At 41.1% G+C, this 23331-nt stretch overlaps 1 protein-coding gene across 2 annotated transcripts in view; it reads right to left on the bottom strand.

Moving 5' to 3' along the window:
* Nucleotides 1-658: 658 nt before the first annotated feature.
* The window catches only part of slc16a7 (solute carrier family 16 member 7), a 38741-nt gene continuing 16068 nt past the window's right edge, over nt 659-23331 (bottom strand). Inside the window, exons 1-4 of one of the 2 annotated variants that reach the window (XM_023952300.1) lie at nt 21209-21425; nt 10271-10414; nt 8472-9275; nt 659-6919 (exon numbers count right to left, since the gene is read on the bottom strand). In XM_023952300.1, coding sequence (XP_023808068.1) covers nt 6639-6919; nt 8472-9275; nt 10271-10414; nt 21209-21425 — 1446 coding nt within the window. In that variant the 3' untranslated portion in view covers nt 659-6638. Of the gene's footprint in view, nt 6920-8471; nt 9276-10270; nt 10415-21208; nt 21455-23331 lie in introns of those variants that run through there. The other variant, XM_004082850.4, reaches the window with a different exon arrangement.

Below are 23331 nucleotides of genomic sequence, written 5' to 3'. Positions count from 1 at the left end.
TGAAGAAAAAAGGTTCAGAGCACTGTCTAGTGGGTCTAGATGACCCAACTCCCAATGTTAAAGTGCCTAGGATAGCACAAGGGTTACATTTTATACCAAGAACTACTTTACTGGAAGACAAATGTCCTATAAGTGACTGAAATTTTACTCCAAGAGGCTTTTTATCTACACACAAGACTATAAAAACCCTCAGGGCAAAAGATTTTTTAAAGGCAACTTTCTATGACGTGAAATTCTCCATTTAAAAAAAACATAAAAATGACTTTTTTAAGTATTTCTGTCCTATTATAACTGAATATTTGCAGTAAATACTTTTCATTCTTTTTTGCTGTGCTACCGGATATATTCTCTATCGTCTTTATCTGCCTTAAAAAAGGACCCCAACCATTAAAGTTAATTTTAGTAACTAATCCTTTGTCACGCTTCATCCAATCGTCTCTGAACCGAACACAAGGAGAACGCTGAAATTTCATCACCTCAAGCGACATGAAAGTGTTGCTACATGAAACGTCCCGCTTAGATATGCAAAAAATCCTATGGTTGCCATGGGCTGTAACAGTCCTGTCCGGCGCCATTTTCCATCAAAAATACGACCAGTTGTGGTGACATCACTGCAGAATGTGGCGTGAGTGTGGGAGTAGTGAAGACCATGGACCGTCAGTGTTTCAATAGGCTGTTACTTTATTCAGTTAGTTTAAGATCACAACTCGAAGACAAAAATACAAAACATACGGTCAGTTCTTCGTACCAGTGTGGTTTTTTTCCTGGCCGTGGCGTGCCGGTTGCAGAGGTAGTGAAAGACTGACAACAATGTGGCAAAAAAGGGGTGAAGTTGGCCCGGCGGGACGGCCCACTGCAGGGCTGCTACTGGAGGGAGACGTGTGGACGGAGCTCCCTGTGAGACCACAACCACGGACGGCTCAGCCCCTCCCTTCTCGCACCATCACGTCCTGGTACGGGCGCCGCCATGTTGAAACAAGTCAACGGCGGTTGGTCTGAGTCGTCGCATCAACGGCAACGGCGCCCGCATCAGGAAGCATTTTGCGAGAGCTGGAGGTAAGGCATTTCTGTGGACGACGTCACACCTCCATCTGCAGACCGGACGGATGTCCAAGTAGCCGATGTGTCAATCACATTCGGTGTTCGGAGTTATTCATATGATTTTGGAGCACGGTGAAGTTTGGCCTTCCTGGACGTTATTTATGAAAAGTAAAAAACTGCAAAGACTTCTGGGATTGCAGAAAGCAACGTTACAAACACGTCTGTGCCGTTAGACACAGGTGAACAGTCCTACAGCCCGCCAGTAGCAACACAAGCAGCCGCCGCCGCCGCCGCCGCCACCACCAACAGAAACAGGAAGTGATGCTCTTCCAGCTGTTGCTTCTGGTGAACATTTGCATATTGTTTCTTTTTTAATTCACTTTTTTTTAACTCAAAATCGTGTTTCAATGTGAAAAAAAAGTCATTTTCACAACAAACTAGACAGTTTATTCAAATGGGGTCTCTTCTCATCAGCACATTCAGCTGAACAAATATTGATCTATATTTGGAAAAATAATCTTAAAATAAAAATAGCATTTCATAGGATTTTAAATCTATGCAATCTATACTAGTTTTGGTCATCAGTGAACTTTAACAGGATTGTACACACAATGACAAGCAGCTACAGTCTGTTAGTGCATGAAGGATTTCAATTAGAAATGAACGTGGGATTCTTTTTCATCTATGTTAAAACAGCAGTGAAATATCTACTCCATATATATGTCATAGATGCATATCTACATCTTTTTCACGCTTGTGACGTCTACAATGTCACAAAACCATCTCTGCGTGCGTGAATTAGCATGTTTTTCATTCATTTTACTGGATGGATAAATAAAGGTTTCTTTTGTTGGTAAAACCCTCAACACGCACAGACAGGAGGAAGGACAACGTCAAAGTCTTTGGCGTTCTCCTCTGAAGATTATCCTCCTTTGACTTTCTGCATCTGCAAACCAATTGGAGTGGAATAAATAAAGAATAAAGCCGCTTGCTCTCAGTCACAGAAACCACAACCGTTGAGCTGCGTTCGCACCAAACATCATTTGTGCTTTAGATGCTCGTGCGAATTTTTAGCAGTGGCTAATTATTAGCGAAGAGCGTTATACATTCTGACACGGAGACAAAAACTTTGATGTGCAGCGCAAATGTTAAAGAGTCAAATCTATTCATTTCAGTCCATGCCTAAACTCTGGCAGAAAAGTCACGCTGCATCAACCAATGACAGGTTGATGACGTAATCAGTGGGAGGAGTCCAAAACCAACATGCAGGACAAGCTCTTTGCTGACACTTTTGTAGAGCTCTTCAAGATAAAAAAGTCCAGCCTTCTCTCTCAACACCATTCATGTCTGCCATAATGTATGGTTAGCTTTAGCTCCTCCCAAAGATAGAAGTAGCCTTTCATTTGTGTGGGATTCAACGATGATGAACAAAGTGCGTTTTACAGATGGCTAAGACTGCCGAGAAACCGCCGTTACAATTCAGACTACAATCTTCTTTCTCCTTCATTCATATACTCATTTACAAATGGATTTAAAGAAGTGGCTCTAAACAACACATCGATGTGCGTTACTTTACACAACACTTCATGATCCTGCATACATTTGTGGCTAAAAACACAGTTTCTTCGTTCGTGGCGGCTTTGAAACAAATGACAGTTCAAACTGTGTGGTTGACCTTTAAAAACAATACATGTTTCAGTACTTAACACACGGAAAGAACGTTGAGCATTACAGACAGCTTTTTGATGAACAACGGTATGCATACTGTATGGAATATTCACATTCTGATGGGTTAAAATGAAGGAGATAAAACTGCGTGTAGACTTCATCAGAGCAACTGGAGTTTAACAAAAGAATTTCTTTTACACACTTTTTTATAAATAACCAATTTGTTCTACAATCCATGAAAACTGGATTTGCTTTTACAACGTTCAGCCCATATAGACGATCGTTTACTGCAGTGGTCCCCAACCGTTTTAAGGATCGGTTCAACTCCTTGATGTCGATTGACACAAATATCCGTGAACCATTTCAGCTCCAAAATTCTGCCCATTTTGTTTTTTTCATTGCTGGAAATGAATTCAGACATCAAGGGGTTCATGTCAGACGGTATGTTTGCCAACTGGCTTGAAGGTATTGGTTTGTTTGTTTTCCAATTTTCCTTGACTTTTGAGGAAAAAGTTATGAGAAAATCTATTTGTACTATTAGAATAGTCCAACAGGAAATTCTAAAGCGACTTACCCTTTTGCGTCATGGAAGCTAAACATCGGACGCTAACTTCCGTTTTGTATGACTTTTCATTTACAATAAATTAATACAACAGACAGATTTTTTGAACTGTCCATTTCTAATTGTAATAATCTGCTGTGTTTTTGACTTAGCAAACTGGTAACATTTAAATTCTCACACACTACGCAGAGCAGGTTTGTGTTCACTTAGCTAGCTTAAAGCTTTTCGATTTAGTGGTCGGAGCAGCAGCTTTAACCCTTCAACGCCGAAGATGTCGCTGGCAACAACCAAGTAAGACACTTTTTTAACCACCGCAACTATTAGACCATTTAAACAATGAACGTAAGACAGCTTTGTACGCACATGTTAGCAACACGGCTAACGTAAAGCTAATATGCTGTTCTCTGCGTCAGAATCAGTTTGCGCTGATTGCGTAAACACTGTAAAGCGTTTCATACCAGCCCAAAGCTGCTTTTCTCCGCTTTATGATCCATTGGAGTTACAGTAATTGCGTAAATGGTTAAATACTTCTGATAGTTCAAAGAACGTCAACACTGGAGCTAAAGGGTTAAGTGGGTAGCAATTCCTTTCTGACTTGACTTGGGTCTAGATGGAGTCATTGACGGATGATGAGGAAAGAATCCTGTAGTTTAACAGAACAAAACTTCCTACAGAATCGGATAATAAATTAAACGTAAATGATGTAAGGGATGTCGTGTTTTCTCTGGGTCTGGGTACCAAAGGACAGTACAAGTATCGGTTGGAGGCCCGAGGAGTTGAGGACCACTGCTTTACAGGACAACCCAAAGCTTCAAGTGCAGAAATGTCACAAAGGAAGCAGATTCTACAGATTTCTCACAAGTTTTAAAAGTTTATATTCCAAACAAATCAAATAACAGAAAGTGGTTCACATTTAACCCAAAGCTTGATCATTTTGAAAGAACACAATCAGGTATTATCTCCACATTCCCCCTGCTCTCGTGACACGGCATTGCATTTTAAGGCAATGGATCGTAGAATGGACTTCAAAATACACGTCCCTGTATATTTGCATTCAAACATGAAAGTACACATATTGCTCCCGGGCTCTGCATGTAGAAAAACCCTATTATCCCGATGGATTTTGGTCATTAATACCTTATTAAGGCCCACAGAGGAAATTACATTCAACCGTAATTAAATTCTCTGAATTGCAGCAGTTTTATAACAATGTTGGATGTGAAGTGCAGCCATTTTTCTGTCATACTGTATAATAGTGTGAGGATATGGAGGTGGAGAGGTTTTATGGGCTGATCTGAAAGTCGGGGCGGGGTTTTGCTGCGCCGCGTTGGGCGAGGGTTGAGGCAGGCAGCGGGGAACCAGCATCCCCGGCTGTGAACACATCTGTACGGGGGGGGTGTGAACGTGTGACCCTGAGGTTTCAGGCTGATAACGGGCCGTGAGGGTCGGGATTTCACAAGACGTTAGGAGATTTATCTTAGTATTTAAAAATGTCTGATATGTGTAGAAAATAAAACCTGAATCATCAAGAGAACACAGAGCTTTATGGCTTTTATGAAGCATTTGTCCCCGTCCTCTATGGGTTTGTTTTGGCAACTTAACTTTTTTTTTAATAATTTACCAAAAAATAAATAAAATGTTGTTTTTTTAGGGTGTTGAGAGTAACCTATCCTAACGGACGTCACGTAGAAAAGAGCATAAGCCATGTTTTATACCATGTTAATACATGTTTTACGTATTTTCTGTACATATTTTTGGTGTTCATGAGGAATAGTATTTGACAGTTTTACAGCGATAACCATAACAACCGTTTCCCTTTAACGAAAACAGAATTAGAGAGACGAGGTGTTCCACCAAGCATACTGTATGTCCGCTGAAGACGACTCAAACTGAAGAGTAATACCTTTCAATTGTGATACTAGATCAGAACAGAGACACACCAAAGCAGCTTTGGGTTTCTTTCACCTCACTGTGGCCAAACAGGCTACTAAATACGTCAGATGTGGAGTGAAAGTCTCATTTGCTGCACAGCTTTCACTCCTGAGACTATGGTCCACAGGCTGAAGGTCTTCAACAAAATACAGAGAATTCACTTAGATCCCTCGCTGTATCACAGTCTCAGAATTCCAAAACCTCTAAATGCTAATTTGCTAACCTTTTTTTAGAGTGCATCATTGTGTTCTGCATCCTGATTGGGTGTAGACTATTGTCACTTCTGTCTAGAATATGCTGAGCTTAACTGATATGAACAAATCGTGAGCAGATCTTTAAGTCAGTTCATTCCTCTTCAGAACACGCTGAATCCTGTTTGGGGTCACAGGGTTGCTGGAGCCCATCCCACGGTTGGGTGAGAGCGGCGGCGGACACCCTGAACAGGTTGCCAGTCTGTTGCAGGGCCATGCAATCCCAAACGCACATCTAGACACTTCAGAATCATCCATGAACCTATGAGGCATGTTTTTGGACTGAGTGCCCACGCATGCACAAGGAGAACATGGAAACTCCACTCCGTGATGTGCTAACCGCAACATCACCGTGCACCCCCCCTTATCTTCCTACAAAGGTCTGCACTTTAAGTGTTTAACCAAGACGGCTACTGACTACTTCACGGATTTTGCCAATTGTGAGTTATCTTTAGAGCGTAACTCCCGTGACAAACGAGGGACCGTGCGTTTTTGGTAACAGTTCTGCCAAGTCGATGGCCGTCTGACCTGCCTTACTTTGTTTATGTTGGAGCTCGTCTTGTTTTTAAGTATTTTTGATCAGAATTGGAAGAATTCCAACCGGAATGGAGTTGGTGTTTGGTCAATAAACACAATAGAAAACTGCTTTTTTTTCAAGGAATACCAAATACCAATAACGGAATACCAAAACGTCTTTGATGTTGACCGAGCTGCTTTCATCTGGAATCGTGGGAGAGTCGTAAACTCAGCCGGAGCTGAACATGGCACCAGAAAACAGGGGTCAACAACAATCGGATGAAATGAAACCAACAGGACTCCTCGTGGAGGGTCTCTGTCTTAGTCACTGGGATTTCTAGTGGTGGTCTCTGAAAATAAATGTTCAAGTCTACGAGGAAAACTGCCTTTCAGCAAAGCTCGATCTGATCAAATATTACATCCTGTTCAACAGAGACGTTGTCGTTTCTTAATTATTCTGTTAGTGAAATAAGGTGTTTCTACCTGGGGTGAAGGGAATGCCTGGAGAACTGATCCCCAGAGTGAGTCTGTGGCAGCAAAGAATCTACAGTAGGTTTGTGGTCCACAACCATCAGGATGTCGTCGCTAAATGGAAGTCAATTTTGCAGCTATGGCTCGCTGGCAAATGCGTCTCACAGCTTCCCTCAAAGTATTTTTGGCAGTTGAGTTTAGATGTTGGTCTCCCGCTGCATAGGTTGATCGTCTTTCTGGCTTTTGTCGACCAGTTCCACGGAGGCCTGAGCTTCATGGTCGGCCTCTTTCTCCTCCTGAGCCCGGTCCGGATCGTCCGTCTCAGTCCGTTTGTACATCTCTGCGTGTTTGCGCTCGCGCTCCAACAGTCTGTAGTTGATGAAGTTTCCGATGAAGAGCCAAATGCTGGCCAGAATGACGATGGCGCCGCAGCAGAAGTACATGTATTTGTAGTTTTTGGTTACATCCACCAACTTCCCTGAAAGACAGAAAAGTTCAGCAGAGATTTTCAATCAAAGACAAAAATTCAGTTAAACTATTAAAGGCCTCTTTTTACCATAAGCATTAAGGTTCCTCAGTTTAGGGTTCAGCTTTTATGATTTTTGAAACAATTTTTCCTTTATTTAGATTTTTGTTCATTTATTTTCAAGTCTTATCTTGAACGCTCTGGGTGTGGAGAGGGGGCAGAAGGCTGGGGGAATTCTGCTTCTATTCAAATCAAATCACCTAAAGCAGACCCAAGAGTCCCTCTGAATGATAGAGGCATTACTCTGAGTGCGGTGTAGAAGGTGTTCTCCAGTCTTCTAAATAACCGGTTATCTGAATATCCAGAAACAAACCAAGTCCTTGTAGAGGAGCAGAATGGATTCAGGAAAAATAGAGCGTGTATTGACCATATTTAGGTTTTGTCCTCGGTGGTGACAAAAGTACATTTATTTGTTTTGTGGATTTAAAAAAAAAAGCAATTGACTGGATAAATAGAGATCTTCTGGAATATAAATTACTCATGTATGGTATTAATGGTAAGTTTTATAAAGCAATTAAAGCTCTGTACAAGGCTCTAATAGCCTGTGTACAGGTGAATGACCTGAAAACAGGCTGGTTTCCTACACCATTTGGAGTTAAACAATGATGTTGATGAGATGTTCTTTCACCAACTCTTTTTGTTATCTATGTCAATGATTTAGCTCAAGAAATTAAGAAAACTAACTGAGGTATTTATAATAATAATTGGAACTTGAGCATATTACTTTATGCTGATGATATTGTTTTAATAACTGACGAGGAAATAAAATTACATGGAATGTTAAATACAATGAATTACTGGTGTAATAAATGGAGACTCACTATCAATGATGATAAAACAAAAACAATTAATTTGAGAAAGCCTTTTGTACCTCAAAGTAATGTTCTGTTTTATTTTGGTAAAATTACTCTGATGTATACTGATACTTATAAATATCTTGGTTTTGTTTTCATAAAGATCTGATGGAGGAAAGCAGCCGTGTGTTGAAATGCAATACATTTCCAGTAGGAAAGTGCTTTTGACAAAATCATCCAGTTTGAGTAGTTCAAAGCCGTTATCCCTTTCTTCTTTATCCCCCATTTTATCCCATTACCTCTTTCTCTCTTCTTTTTTTATTTGTCGGGTCCAACAAGAAATGTTTATAAACATAATTAATATAAATAAAGTTTAACCTCAATTGCAAAAAGGGTTTATACAAATATACACCTTGTGTGTCTGAAAATCTATACACCCCTGTTGTATCAGTAAAATCTGTCCAACACAAGAGGCCTTCAGCTCTGATGTGTTTGTTTTTCTCCACATCAGAATCAGCAGATTTGCGTTGATCGCGTCAGCGGCTGAAGAGTTACAGTCTGTCAAAGAGTGTCCTGGTTTTAAGGCGCCGCCAAGGTTTAGCAGCTTCTAGATATACTTTAGCCTAAAAATATAAAACTTGACTTAATTTGTCTTTTCTAGTGATCATAAACCAATTCAACCATAGAAAAATAACAAGAGAGGACAGTACCTGCTAATGGAGGACCAATGAGAACTGGGCAGCACTCCACAATGGTGGTAAGTCCAACAGCACTGGAGAACCTCTGCGCTCCAACCAGGTCCATCAGGGTCTCAAACAATACCGAGCTGACCATGCCAAAAGCAAAGCCAAAGAATACTGAATACACCACCAAGCCAGTGTAGCTTTCAACCAGTGGGCAGAGGATGTGGCACACACCATTGTACAGAACTGCAAAGCTAAAAAAGTACTGGATTCTGGGTCGGACCCATCGTGAGTTAGCCAGTAGCCCCATGGACGGTCTAGCAAACATGTCTACAAAAGCTAAAATTGAGAGCAGAAAGGCAGCAGAGTACTCGTCTACGCCCATGTCCTTGGCGTAGGCAGTAAGGAAGACGATGGGAGCGAAGAAACCAAGAAACATGATGACGTTGCCTGACAGGTAAATGAGGAAGCCGCGATGTTTGAAGAGCGTCAGATCCAGGTATTTGTTGACGGTTTTCCATAAGCTGCGCTTTTCTTTCGTCGTGGTTGCAATGGGCGTCAACGCCTCGTCCTTCTTGGCCTTGCCGGGGGGCGGCCCCAACGGTCTCATGAGGGAACCGGCCACACAGCAGTTGAGCAGGAGGCCGCCCAGGATGAGGAAGCTGCCTCTCCACCCAAAGCGATTGAAGAGGTACTGGTTGAGAGGCGCCAGAGTGCTCAGGAACACTGGGCTGCCCGCCATGGCCAACCCATTGGCAATGGGGCGCTTCTTGAAGAAATATCTGCCTATCATAGTCAGTGCTGGCTGCAGGTTAAAGGCCAGTCCAAGTCCTGCAACATGGAAACATTTAAAAGTTAAAAGAAAGTTAAAGCAGCACATTAATTATTGGTAGTGACATTAATACAAACTCATTCAAAATAAAAGCACTGGGAAGGTAATTTCCTCTGTAGTTCATTTACTGAGCTTTATGAAGTAAATGAAGCGGTTTATTACAGTTGGTGACTCTGACTCCAAAGATTATATTTAAATAGAAGACTTCCAATTACGTTGAGTTAGAGGGGAATTGGTCCAATGTTCCTCTGGAGAATTGCAGGCTGCTGGTAATCATAATCCCACTTAAACAGTCGGAGAAAACGATCAGAGTCTTTCATCTGCAAGTTGTTTGCTACAGAAGCTAATTCAACCTGGAACTCCGGAGGAATTTAAAGACTCACTTTGCTGAAAACGGTGTCTTTGGTGTTTTAACACGTCCTTGTGGCATTTCTCTGAATGATCTGAGTATTTCTGTCATCAAATTGTTGAGAATCAGAGGCAGACAAAAATAAATGCTGTTTGAAAAAGATCCTATTTGTGACGTAGAAATGACGCTGGGCGGGGCCATAAGCACCCTGCTCCGCCCCATTCTGATGCATTCAATGGTAGACAACTAGATCTATGCACGCCTTCGTTTTTTCTCCTGGAGCTGGTGTCTGGCAGGTAAACAGAGAGCTCTCAGCATTGGGGAGGGTAAAGAGGGGTCGCTCTCCGCCAACTGCCACGCCCACAATTTCTAATGAACTCCTGCTGCTCTGCAGGAACTACGTCCAAGTTTTTTGGTTTTGGTCTTAAAACGCCAAAATAGATCAACAAATGATCGGAGTAAGACTTTATTGATTTATTAGGATATTAGACGGTACAAGAAATCAACAAGAATCTGAAACTGTAGTAAGCAGAGTTAATGTAGAAGTCAGCTTGTTTTTTTGACTCCTGCCTCAGTTTTAACTCGTGCCAAGATGACTCATCCCATCTACTTAAGGTGGAATGACGTGGCCTCTGATGGACTTACCACCGATAACGCCGATGCACATGTACAACTGCAGGACGTTTGTGCAAAAGGACGCCGAGATCATGCCGACGGCGCAGAGACAGCCCCCCATCATGACGATGGGCCTGCAGCCATACGTGTTCACCAATATGCTGCTGATGGGACCTGCAGGGATCAGAAAACAAACCACAACGGTTGCAGGTTTCAGGAAAGCTACAGTTTGCTGTTTTAAGGTTTTACCTCCAAGTCATGAAATAACACTTGTGCTATCTCCAAAGGGAAACCAAAGACACGGTTTGGTAAAGACTAAAGCAATGTCTGGTGAGTTCAGATTGAAAAACATTCACACCTCATGTAGATAGTAAACTAAATATTTTATCATCGATATAAATAAAAGGAATCTAAGTTTCAGGAGAAATAAAAGCATTAAAAAGCATTAAAAAGTGAAATGTATCATGGAAAACAATAAAAGAGATAAACAAAAAGATTGTGTCCATATGTAACCCTGGTGCTTTCCTAGGCACTTTAACGTTGGGAGTTGGGTCATCTAGACCCACTAGACAGTGCTCTGAACCTTTTTTCTTCAATGATTTGTGATCTTCACTGGTGTCCATGGATTACATGAAATCTTTCCACCTTTATCCACCTTTGTCATGGTAGGGAGAACACCTCAATGGAAGGGTGGGGGGTCATCTGGACCCCATTGGATAGCACAAGGGTTAAATGTTTCTAGCAGTTATTTGCATGCTGGTTGAAGAGTGTGGGAAGAAAAAATGGGTTATGGAGCCTATTTATATTCTACAAAGTTGATGAATATAAATGAGAAATATTGTCAATTAAACTGAAGAAAAGCTATTTTAGAATTCATATAGCTTCTGTTTTTACAGAGAAGGTGGCAGTAGAAAATGCTGAGTAATAAATAACAAAATCCTGAAGGTTTTACTTTAACTTGATTTTAAATATTTTTTGTGAAGATAAATCATTTTCTGATATTGTAAGACAATATTAAATGGTCCAAGTATATGCTGGTGATAAGAAAGTGACACAAAATATGTTGTGTTTTTAGAGGCAGAACTTGCCTTTTTTTAATGTAATTTACTTTTGCTAAAACCTAAGAATTTTATAAAATATGTAAAAACATTTTTTTTTAAGTTATGCAACTGTATGATGCAAATTTTACAAGATATAAGGCCAAATGTGTCTTATGAATTAAAAAAGACAAACATTTAATGTAAATATTAGGCAATACAGTCAAAAACGGTTAAAACAATGTTATTAATGAATACACTACATTCTCAACGATCTATGATATTAAGCGGCATATGGGTCTAATAATATTTAACTGCAATAAAGGTCAGGATAATTGTTGGAATTTTCCAACAAATCTAAAACATTTTTGCCATTTTGTGACAACTGCTCTAACTAAAATTTTGATATTCTACAATATTTTATCTTTAATTTAAAAAAAAACACAATATACAGTCTTACCAACTTAGATCAATAGAAGAAAATAAAATCAATACTGTGAACGCTGAATTGTGATTCAAAACATTAAGAAATTGTATGTTTTTGTGGATAAAATACTGTTTTGTTGTTAAAATAAAATGAAAAAGGGCAGAGAAGAGTATTTTCTACTTATTTTTTCCAGTTAAAGTTAATAGGAACCTTTACATTCTGACATAATTAAGCTGAATTCAGAAAAGAGAGGGCATCATAGAGTAATAAAGGTTTTATTTCCTCTCTTTTCACATCATATTTCTGGTTAAAGGCTACAGCAGAGGAAGAGGAGAAGACATGACACTTCCTTTTCTCTGCATAACTTTTATTTTTTGACCTTGAGCAAAGTTCCCTTCATTTGCATCCACGGCAGTTACTCTCAGGGGACTCAGCGGGACCCAAATCAAGATGAAGAAGCCCGTGCGCCTGGACTTTACATCATCCTCCAGCCCATTATACAGCCACGAGACCCAGAGCTAAATATAATACGCCAAAAAAGGGAAGGCAATTATAGTTGTCTTTTAACATTATAAAGCCTGAAATGTTGGGACTCCAGCCTTCCATCACGGTTAAAGAACGACCAGACGGGAAAGCAAAGAGCTGCTCCACAAACGGACGGGTTTTTGGTTTGGCTGCTGGTGACTGAGCAGCTACACGTCATGAAATCCTGGCATTCCATTTATTGGAAACAAAGACCTCGACTGAGAAAGGTGAGGTTTTAGTGAGACACCAATAGATAGATGCCTGTCTCTAATAAACCACTGCTAAATATCTGGAAGTAACACAGAGGCTACTATTGGAAGGTGAATCATTTATTCATCTTCTACTGTTTACTTCCTTTCGGGGTCACGGGGTTGCTGGAGCCTATCCCGGGGACACCCTGGACGGGTCGCCAGTCTGTCGCAGGGTAGTGTGTCCGCAATCACACACCAACACATTCTCACACTCACACCTAGGGACAATTTAAGTTGACCAATGAACCTATGAAGAATGTTTTTGGACGGTGGGAGGAAGCCGGAGACCCCAGAGAGAACCCATCCATGCATGGGGAGAACATGCAAACTCCACACAGAAAGGTCCCCCTTTGATGTTCTAGTTCAGTTCCCCCAGCCGGGACTTGAACCAGGGGCCATCTTGCTGTGAGGCTAGAGCGCTAACCACTGGGCCATTGTGCATATATTGGAAGATATATGGTTAAAAAAATGTATCAGACTGACCAATAGAATGATCGTTTATTTCTTTATAGAAGTCTATAGGATTTTGGCTTCTTATAACCAGCAGGTACTTCCTGTTTGGAAGTCCAGGGGGAGGAGTCACTCATTCCAGTTCTAATTTACAGTCACTGATTGAAACCCGCATTGTTACAAAGCGCTTAGCTTTTTTCAGGGGGGGAGGGGTCTACATGACTAACAGTGATTATAACCCGCTCAAGGTCAGCCTGCATCTCTGTGGATCAGTCACTTTGATCCAGAAGACACTCGACCTGCAGCTTAAACACATCAACACAACGCCATGCCTGCTGCACTGAGGAGGGGCGTGACAGCTATCTCACTCAAAGGCGGAAAACGTAGCATTTCAGGCATGATCAAGTTAGTTTTTTGGCAGATCAATACAGTTTTATTACTCGCCAGACCAAAAACACAAAAGTAAAAAAGAATAAATAACACCTCCTAAGGGTTGGTACTTAAATGTGTCTATTTCAGTCTGAAGAAAACAAACTTCAGTTGAGAAATGGGCAGCAGCACACTTAAAACAAGCTGCATTGGCATGTTTACCTCATAAAAGAAGGTCTATAGGTTGTAGAAACAGGGTTAGCATGTGGCAGTGGTAATAAGTGGAAGGTCTTTTCAATCACTTGGATCAATTGCTTTATTACTTTGTCTGGTCTGCTGGCGTTGGCTCATTACCACACAGCCCCGGCGTAATGATGGAGACGTGTAAACAGCCCACATAAATGGCTGTGGGGAATTAGACAGGTGTTAAACATTCAGAGTGATGGAATCATCCGTGTAAGAGACACAACAGGAGAGCAGCTGTTTAATGAATAGCTGATGGGTGCAATCAATATGAGTGGGCGAGTAACAAGAGCCGCTCGCTCGCTAACTTTGCATTCTGACTCCGTGAATGCATGATGACGGCATCTGTCTTTAGAAAGAACGTGACAGTGAAGATTTAAGTCATATACGTCATTCGGAACTACGGCTGGGCAATGTGGAAATTTAAGTATCGCGCAATGATACGGTGGCCCAGGAGGGTCGCAACGCTTTAGATTTCACAACACAAAATAACACGATACAATTCATAACAACACTAAAAAAATTAACTCACAACACAATAACACACAACACCTCTACTCAAAGCAAAACTGAGATATTTGTGTTGAGTTAATTGTTTCGTGTTGTGAGTTAATTGTTACGTTTTGTGAGTTAATTGTTTTGTGTTGTGAGTTAATTGTTTCGTGTTGTGAGTTAATTGTTTGGTGTTGTGAGTTAATTGTTTGGTGTTGTGAGTTAATTGTTTGGTTTTGTGAGTTAATTGTTTGGTGTTGTGAGTTAATTGTTTCGTGTTGTGAGTCAATTGTTTCGTGTTGTGAGTCAATTGTTTGGTGTTGTGAGTTAATTGTTTCGTGTTGTGAGTTAATTGTTTCGTGTTGTGAGTTAATTGTTTCGTGTTGTGAGTTAATTATTTCGTGTTGTGAGTTAATTGTTTCGTGTTGTGAGTTAATTGTTTCGTGTTGTGAGTTAATTGTTTCCTGTTGTGAGTTAACTGTTTCGTGTTGTGAGTTAATTGTTTCGTGTTGTGAGTTAATTGTTTTGTGTAGTAAGTTAATTGTTTCCTGTTGTGAGTTAATTGTTTCGTGTTGTGAGTTAATTGTTTCGTGTTGTGAGTTCATTGTTACGTTTTGTGAGTTAATTGTTTTGTGTTGTGAGTTAATTGTTTCGTGTTGTGAGTTAATTGTTTCGTGTTGTGAGTTAATTGTTTGGTGTTGTGAGTTAATTGTTTGGTGTTAGGAGTTAATTGTTTGGTGTTGTGAGTCAATTGTTTCGTGTTGTGAGTTAATTGTTTGGTGTTGTGAGTTAATTGTTTGGTGTTGTGAGTTAATTGTTTGGTGTTGTGAGTTAATTGTTTCGTGTTGTGAGTTAATTATTTCGTGTTGTGAGTTAATTATTTCGTGTTGTGAGTTAATTGTTTCGTGTTGTGAGTTAATTGTTTCCTGTTGTGAGTTAATTGTTTCCTGTTGTGAGTTCATTGTTTTGTGTTGTAAGTTAATTGTTTCCTGTTGTGAGTTAATTGTTTCCTGTTGTGAGTTAATTATTTGGTGTTGTGAGTTAATTGTTTGGTGTTGTGAGTCAATTGTTTCGTGTTGTGAGTTAATTGTTTGGTGTTGTGAGTTAATTGTTTTGTGTTGTGAGTTAATTGTTTGGTGTTGTGAGTTAATTGTTTGGTGTTGTGAGTTAATTGTTTCGTGTTGTGAGTTAATTGTTTTGTGTTGTGAGTTCATTGTTTCGTGTTGTGAGGTAATTGTTTGGTGTTGTGAGTTAATTTTTTCGTGTTGTGAGTTAATTGTTTGGTGTTGTGAGTTAATTGTTTGGTGTTGTGAGTTAATTGTTTGGTGTTGTGAGTTAATTGTTTCGTGTTGTGAGTTAATTGTTTCGTGTTGTGAGTTAATTCTTTCGTGTTGTGAGTTAATTATTTCGTGTTGTGAGTTAATTGTTTTGTGTTGTAAGTTAATTGTTTTGTGTTGTGAGTTAATTGTTTCGTGTTGTGAGTTAATTGTTTCGTGTTGTGAGTTAATTGTTTCGTGTTGTGAGTTAATTGTTTCGTGTTGTGAGTTAATTGTTTGGTGTTGTGAGTTAATTGTTTGGTGTTGTGAGTTAATTGTTTGGTGTTGTGAGTTAATTGTTTGGTGTTGTGAGTTAATTGTTTGGTGTTGTGAGTTAATTGTTTGGTGTTGTGAGTTAATTGTTTCGTCTTGTGTGTTAATTGTTTCGTGTTGTGAGTTAATTGTTTCCTGTTGTGAGTTAATTGTTTCGTGTTGTGAGTTAATTGTTTCGTGTTGTGAGTTAATTGTTTCGTGTTGTGAGTTAATTGGTTTGTGCTTTGAGTTAATTGTTTCGTGTTTTGACTTAATGTTTTTAGGGTTGTGACGAATTGTAGTGTTATTCTGTGTTGTGTTGCTAAATCTTAAGTGTTGTGTTGTGAACATTCTGGGCCACCATCTGAAATCAACAGAAAGGCCGCCGCTTTGAAAATATTATTTCTTTCATAATTTTATCATGAATCTCGTGTGCAGCTATGACCAGGGTGGCGGGGGCAAAAGGGGAGAGCTCGCTAGTGAGGCTTGGTCAGGGGGGGGGCAGCGAGGATTGGGGGGGGTAGCACCTGTGGAACATACAACGCCATTTGCGACTTTAATTCATCTTTTTGGTCCACCTGTCACATTACAGGGCTCCAGACTAACTTTTTTCAGTAGAAGCACTAACTGAAAATTTTAGGGGCACAACCAGAAAATTTAGGGGCGCATACCATAAATCAACATGCAAACCAAATCTACTAATTTCCACTGTATTACTAATAAATACTTTAATAATAGATGCAAAAATTACAATGTGCTGTTTCAAATTCAGTGTCACATTTTATTCTTCACTTTTGAAGATGCAACAAGAAGGTAAACTGACAGCACCATCGCTGTCATGACAGTACAAATAAGTAAAGAAAACGGATGGAAATTTATCTTTGTGACACCAAATAGGTGCAGCCAAGATGCACAATAAGCGTGTTTGAGATCACCCAGGTGAACTTAACGCTGCGCAGATCACCTGGTGTGAGACATATATTTTTGTTTTTGCTCCAACATCAACTGTCAATCATCACAAAAATATCGCGAGAAAGGGGTGGGAGCAAGGGGCAAACCTACCCGGACACAGCTGGAAACTAGAGACTACAAAACAATGCATTATGGGACATGTGTCCTGATGGTTTTTGTAGTGGAGTGATTAATTAAAATAATTTAAAATACCAATTCATTAAAAAAGGCTACATACATCACAAAACATTAAAATAATGATAAAATATATAATAACACAGATCATACTAAGGGGGAGAAGAATATTAAAACTAAATTGAATGTTAAGGACAATTCCAATTTCCTGTTCCCCTCCAGTCTTGCTGCAGATTCGCCTTCATCTCACAGCCCCCCCCCCGCCTGGTGTCCCTAACGATCCAGGCGAGGTGCTGGTTCATGTCAAACACGTCTATCGTTGCATTTTCCACACGTATTTTCAGTGTGTCTAAAACTAATATTGTTGTTGTTCGCACATGTTTAAAGTTCAAGCCCCGTTAGCTGTCACGCATGTAGGTGTGGGACATTTATTCTCCTCAGCTGACCCGACTCCCGCGGGAGCGGTGAGCTGCCGTAACGGCCGTGCATAAACCGTTTGATGCGCCGCCGTAACCGTAACCAAAACCTAAACCTTCCTCCGGGTCTGTGCGGCCCAGAGAAAAGTTCAGCACGGACTGCATGTATTTAGAAAATTACGTGCGAATAAATACGTTCTAAAGGAAAGTAAGGAACTCTTTGATGTGGTCCGGGGAGGGAGGGGGCTGTCAGGTTTCCTGCTTTCAAGCCCTGTCATTGTCACGCCCCCAAGAGTCATTTACCCCACTGTGATTGGTTGCTTTGTCAGCTCCGCGCACGACAATGAAAAAGTGTCATTCATACAAACTGGCGGGCTGCAGTAACATTAAACCTTCATATTAAGGCAGGGACCGCAAAATATCATCTTGGGGGCCGCAAATAGCCTGCGGGCCGCAAGTTTGAGACCCCTGCTGTACACTCTGGCCCTGGTACACTAGCCGCAGGTCGGAAGAACTTATCAATAGTTCGCTTCCTCATAGCTCAGACGCACATATCAGGTTGTGATGATATTTTTCTCCGTTTCCTTCCCACAGATGTTTACGCGCACTCGATTATCTCTAGGCCCCGCCCCCTCCAAGCATTTTAGCCACTCACAGTGGCTTTCCCTATTCTTCTCACACGCAGTGGCCGCCTCACAGACGGGCATCACGCGAGTGTGTGCTCGCGTTTCATGAGTATGTGCGCGAGTGTGTGTGTCTGCCTGCGTGCGTGTGCGCTTACGTCTCATTGATTATATCATTGATCATTGACGTGCCCCTTCCACGTTTAATGTATAAAAAAATACGGAGGGTGGGTCAGGCAAATTTACTGGTAGCACATGTGCGACTGGATTAGGGCTGCAGCTATCGATTCTTTTTGTAATCGATTAATCTGGCACTTAATCGATCGATTAATCGAGTAATCGGTTGAAACGATTTGTGTGTGTTTTTGAACAACCAAAACAAATCTTGCATAACAAAAATGATGTGGTTGTAAAATGAACAAGCATTTGATTTTAAAGATCCGCTCTGATGCAAATGTTACTTTGGTGTTTTTAAGTTGGTCTTGAGAAATAGCGGAGCTAGAACATTTTGTATGGGGGGGGGGGGGGGACAGAAGACTTTGAAAGGGTGGCACAACACCAAAATGGAAGGCCATTAAAAATAAAAGAATCAGAAAAACATATTTGATCATTATCATTGTTTATATTTCGTGTGAAAATAATGCTTTTGTTATTTTTGCAATGCTTAAAGAAGCCTCGCAGTCCGCCGAAAGGCGAGCTACCACCTGTCCCAGCCCCTGCCTCTCGGCGCCCCCTCGATGCTCTTAGCTGAGTGTCCCGCGGGGTCCGAAGCGTTTACTTTGAAAAGTGTTCAAAGCAGGCCCGGTCGCCTGAATACCGCAGCTACGGGCTCTCGCCGCCCGCCGAGGCGGCCCGCGCTGGTCGCCGTGGAGGGGGGCGCGGAGCGGCTGACACCGCCACTCGCTCGCTGCCGGTGGCACGCGCGGGTCCCGCGCCTAAGGCGTCGGGGTTCCAGCGGTCGCGCAGACGTCTTCTGTTCAGATGCTGAATCATGGAAGATGTGCTGTTGTGTATGCCAGCTGTATTTTGCAGTAGAGACACTGCACCTTGTTCTCTTCTTTATTAAGTGTGTAATGATCCCACACTTTAGACAATTTCTGCCGTTTATTTATAGATCTATTCTCCGCCATCGCGCCAACTAAATTCAAAAGGTCCGTGTGAATAAACGGTCCGTGTGACACAATCAAATCCCTGCGCCGCGCGTATAGTGCGCGTCATAGGAATTTGACGAGGCTTCGAGGCAGAGTTTTTGCCTCGAGGAATTTTTGTAATCGAGTAATTCGAGTAACTCGAGGAATCGTTTCAGCCCTAGACTGGATGTAAAATTTATTCGCACACTCTCAAATTTTGGTCGCAAAATGCGACCAATTGGTCGCAGTCTGGAGCCCTGCATTAGTCCAACCCAGACGGGATATTTAGTCTGGAAATTGTGCCATCCGAGGAAAAACTCGTCAGCAACACCTCCAAAATGACCTCCATCTTCAAGTCTCTCATCTCGACCTATTAAGGCTTTATTGACGGTCGAAGGCTGTTCGCTCAGCCCTCAGCTCTCCCAGCTTGGTGTGAACCAGCGCAGATGGTGAAAAGAACATACATGGTAAGAGGAGGATTGCACTGAGGACAGATGGCAGCCATGTAGGGCTGCTGCGCAGAAGCCACAGCAGGAAACAAGAGCATTGTAAAGCTAAAGATCTGTCAAAACACATTAAAATGTTTATTAAGTTAAAGAAAAGCCAACTGACAGCAGAACTTTTTAGCTAAAGTGTAGTTCTAGCTTGATGGACATTCTAACCAGGCTTTTTATTAGAGTAAATATTATTGTCTCAGATTTTGTATGATGTCTTTCAAGTCTACCTGTAATTTTACAAACACCTGGATTTGGAAGGAACATCGACTGCAGGTCGATTTATGGACCAAGTCCGTCTCAAAGACATTGTGATCTCCGACCATTCTAGCATGTCTGGGCTTTACCTGAGGAGTTCAGTAATGCAAGTCAGAGACAATGATAGAACAAAAGAGACTAAAAGACAGTGTATCTTTACTGTTCATGTAAATACTATAGAATGCCAAGAGCAAAGCTCGCTGGGACGATTATTAAGGCTATTGCATCTCCAAGATATGCTTTTGCATAAGTACTGACATAGTAAAGTAGACATGAAGCGTCGGTGTGTAATAAACGACAATCTCCGATGACCAATGGCCATTTTTCCCTACTCTACCATACACTGCTTTAATAATACTGTACTGCTACACTGATTGCTTTAATCAAATACTGAAATGTTTATCTGGTATTGCTTCTGTTAATGCCAATAGTACCTACCTACTATTTGACACCACACAGCTTGACGTAGCGTACCATATTTCAATGCCAAATGGACCCTGTTTACCTGTCACCATCACACCCAAATAAAAATTGGTTTCTAGCAACCGCTGGTCTTTCTTAAGAACCGCGCCGTTCAAGTAACTTTTTGAATAAACGCTGAGGTTATTATTGAAAGATATTAGACAATTGTTTGGCCCAAAAATATTTTTTCGATAGTGTTCTTGACACTTAAAATTGCAAAAATCTTACTAATCCTACTCTAAATTTGTTTGAGCACATTTAAATCAGATGACCCTTATGTAAAACATTGGAAATGTTAAAAGACAATAGGAGGTTGAATTGGGGGGTTAAACAACCGAAAGCAGCTCAACCTCTCCTCACTGCATTAAATAACAGGATCACAACATCCTCTGCTCACATAATCAATACCACATGCCAGTAGAGTGTGGAAACACACACGTAAATTTAAAAAGGTTTCAGATTGATCCCTGCTGTCAAAAGGCCTCATTGAGTCTGCTACTGCTTTAGTGGGGGCCTCATGATACAGTTTTACATTGTTCCAATGTCTCCTGGTGCCATGTAAGTGTCCCACTGGGAAAATTAAAAAAAGTCATAAAGTAAACATCTACACCCCTTTCTTCATTAAACTCGGACTCAAATGACATGAGATGATCTTCATGTCTTGTTCATATCTGTCACATTTGTTTTCTACATTAAAGTCATTTGGTATTTTTCAGAATTTTCCTGTGGATGGAATCCAAAAGTATCTAATGTAGTTTTTCCCAACGCTTGTCCTTGGACCACACTGTCCTGCATGGTTTCCATGTTAGCCTGCTTATGCACACCTGATTCAGGTCATCATCAGGCTCTGCTGACAATGACAGACGTCAAAGGCAGGTGAGTTTGAGCAGGGTTGGATTGAAAACAAATGCAGGACAGTGTTCCCCTAGGTCCAGAGTTGGGTAAAACTCAATCCGAGCACTGACTGCCTAATTTTAAGGAGCTTAAAATACTTTATTTATAACTTTATAGTCTGAAAAATGTCTGTTAGTGGTTTTAATAAAGATATCAGATGGAGCAACACAGGGTGCCTAACATCAAGTCCTAAATTAAAGTATGAACACAGGTGAGAAGGAAAATCAACCTGAAATTGGATACCTGCAGCGTACATGACTGCCAGCATGATGGAGGAAATCCATGCGATCTGACTGTAGGAGGCATCAAAGATGATCTGGATTTCTTTGAAGAAGACTGTGATTGCTTTGGGGAAGGCGTATGAGAAGCCAATGGAGATGAAAGATGCCAAGACCACAGCCCACCCCCACCCGCCATCCGGTGGGGCCACGGCGGGAGAACCTGTGGCTGGGGGAGGCATTTTTAGCCCACCTCCACCTGGAGTTCTCACTGCAGAGACAGAAAACAAGAGTAGTTATTAAAAAAATGCAACCAAACAACAGAATTCAAGTTTTAATGACATTTGGATCTTAATAATCCCAACATCGTTTTTTGAATAATTTCAAAGGCTGGGGCATTTCTATTTTAACTTTTTATCTGGCCCAGGTTATAAAGAACAACAACAGTAGTTACCATAGCTACGCAGATGACACACAGACATGTATTACAATGGCACAAGGAGCCAGAGGCTCTGCATAGGCTCTTGGTAAATGCATTGAGGGTATTTAACACTGAATGTGCCGCAGGTTACTTCAGTTAAAAAAAAATAAAACTGAGGTTTTTGTCTTTTGGGCCTAAGAGAAACTGCTGGAAGTTGCTGAAGTGCTTTAATCTCTTCATCTAAAAACCACCAACCAGGTCAGAATCTTGGTTGCAGTGATGGACACTGACCTAAATTTTGACAAACACGTTTAGGCAGTCACAGAAAACCTGCCGACAATCATCTTAAAAATATTACAGGGATATAAGATCTGACGTCCAAGTAAGACCTGGAAAAACTAGATCATGTGTTCATCTTTAGTCGACTTGACTACTGTAACAGTTTTTACAGGACTAACAACAGAATCGATCAAGAAACTTCAGCTTATTCAGAACTCTGCTGCTCAGGTTCTCAGTAGACCACATCAGTCCAGTTCTGAGGTCTTTACACTGGCTGCCTCTTTACCAAAGCGTAGACTTAATGCTGCGCTCACACCGGCCTCAGAAACGTGTGTTCAACGAAAACTCGATGTAAGCATGTGTGTTTCGGGCTTCTGAGTTCAAAATTCTCACGTTTACAAACTGCAAGTCTTAAGGTCCATTTTTCGGGCTCTGCATTTTAAAAGCGTGGTCGTTGAACCCATGTTGAAAGTTAAACCTGGTTGAACTTTGACCAATCAGGGACCCGGGTTTGGTAGTAGCGTATGGATACCATTGATTTATAAGCTGAAGTGAAAATTGATCATGGAGGAGAAATGAATAATTGCAGTTTGTGCCCAGCCAGAATTACTGTCTATGACATCAAGTCTTTGATGTATCGGAATAGAGCTGGCAAAGGAAAAGATTTGAGAGGTTTGCACTTCTTTGACAAGTCGCATCGAGCCTCTTCCAACTGTGAGTACAGGCACTAGCATCAGGTAGCGACAGACCTGTGTGAAAACCATAAGCGAAACGTGCGTTCAAGAACCAACATCACATGCCCAGCGTGTGCGTAGCTTTAACGCTCTGGTTCTGGTTTATGAAGTTTTGAATGGTTTAGCACCAAAGTTACATAAATGACCTCTTGGCCCAGAGTACGAACCAGGCTTTCTGATCATCTGGTTCTGGTCTTTTGTCAGTTTCTAGATTCAAACCAATCATGGAGAAGCTGCATTTAGCTTCTATGCTCCATAAATCTGGAAGAGACTTCCAGAAAGCCTCAGATCAGCTGAAACAGTCTATTGAAGAACAGGTTACAGATCCACCTGTTCTCAGCTGCATTTGATTAGATTTTATTCAAAGGTTTACATCTTTAAGCTACTTTAATTCAGTTCTTTTCAACTTTCTTTAAACTTTCTTTATTTTAATGATCCCTTTTTTAATATTTCTGTTGAATGTTTGAATCCATACAGGAAAGTGTCTGATTGTTTTAGGCAACACGTGTTTTAAGCTACAGCTCGTATTGACAGTACAAAGACAGCCGTGTCATTGTCATGTTTTGTCCTCTTTGTCATTCACACTGGCCCCTTCCAGCAGCAAAGCAACACAAAAAAAAACACACAGCAGCGTTCCACATCCTGGAAAACGTGTACAGAAACCAACTGCCACACGATGACATCACTCCAAACGCTTCACCTGCTAGATCAAAG

This window comes from Oryzias latipes, chromosome 23 (assembly GCF_002234675.1).
Source record: "Oryzias latipes chromosome 23, ASM223467v1".
NCBI lineage: Eukaryota > Metazoa > Chordata > Actinopteri > Beloniformes > Adrianichthyidae > Oryzias > Oryzias latipes.
This window is presented reverse-complemented; position numbering and strand designations above follow the sequence as displayed.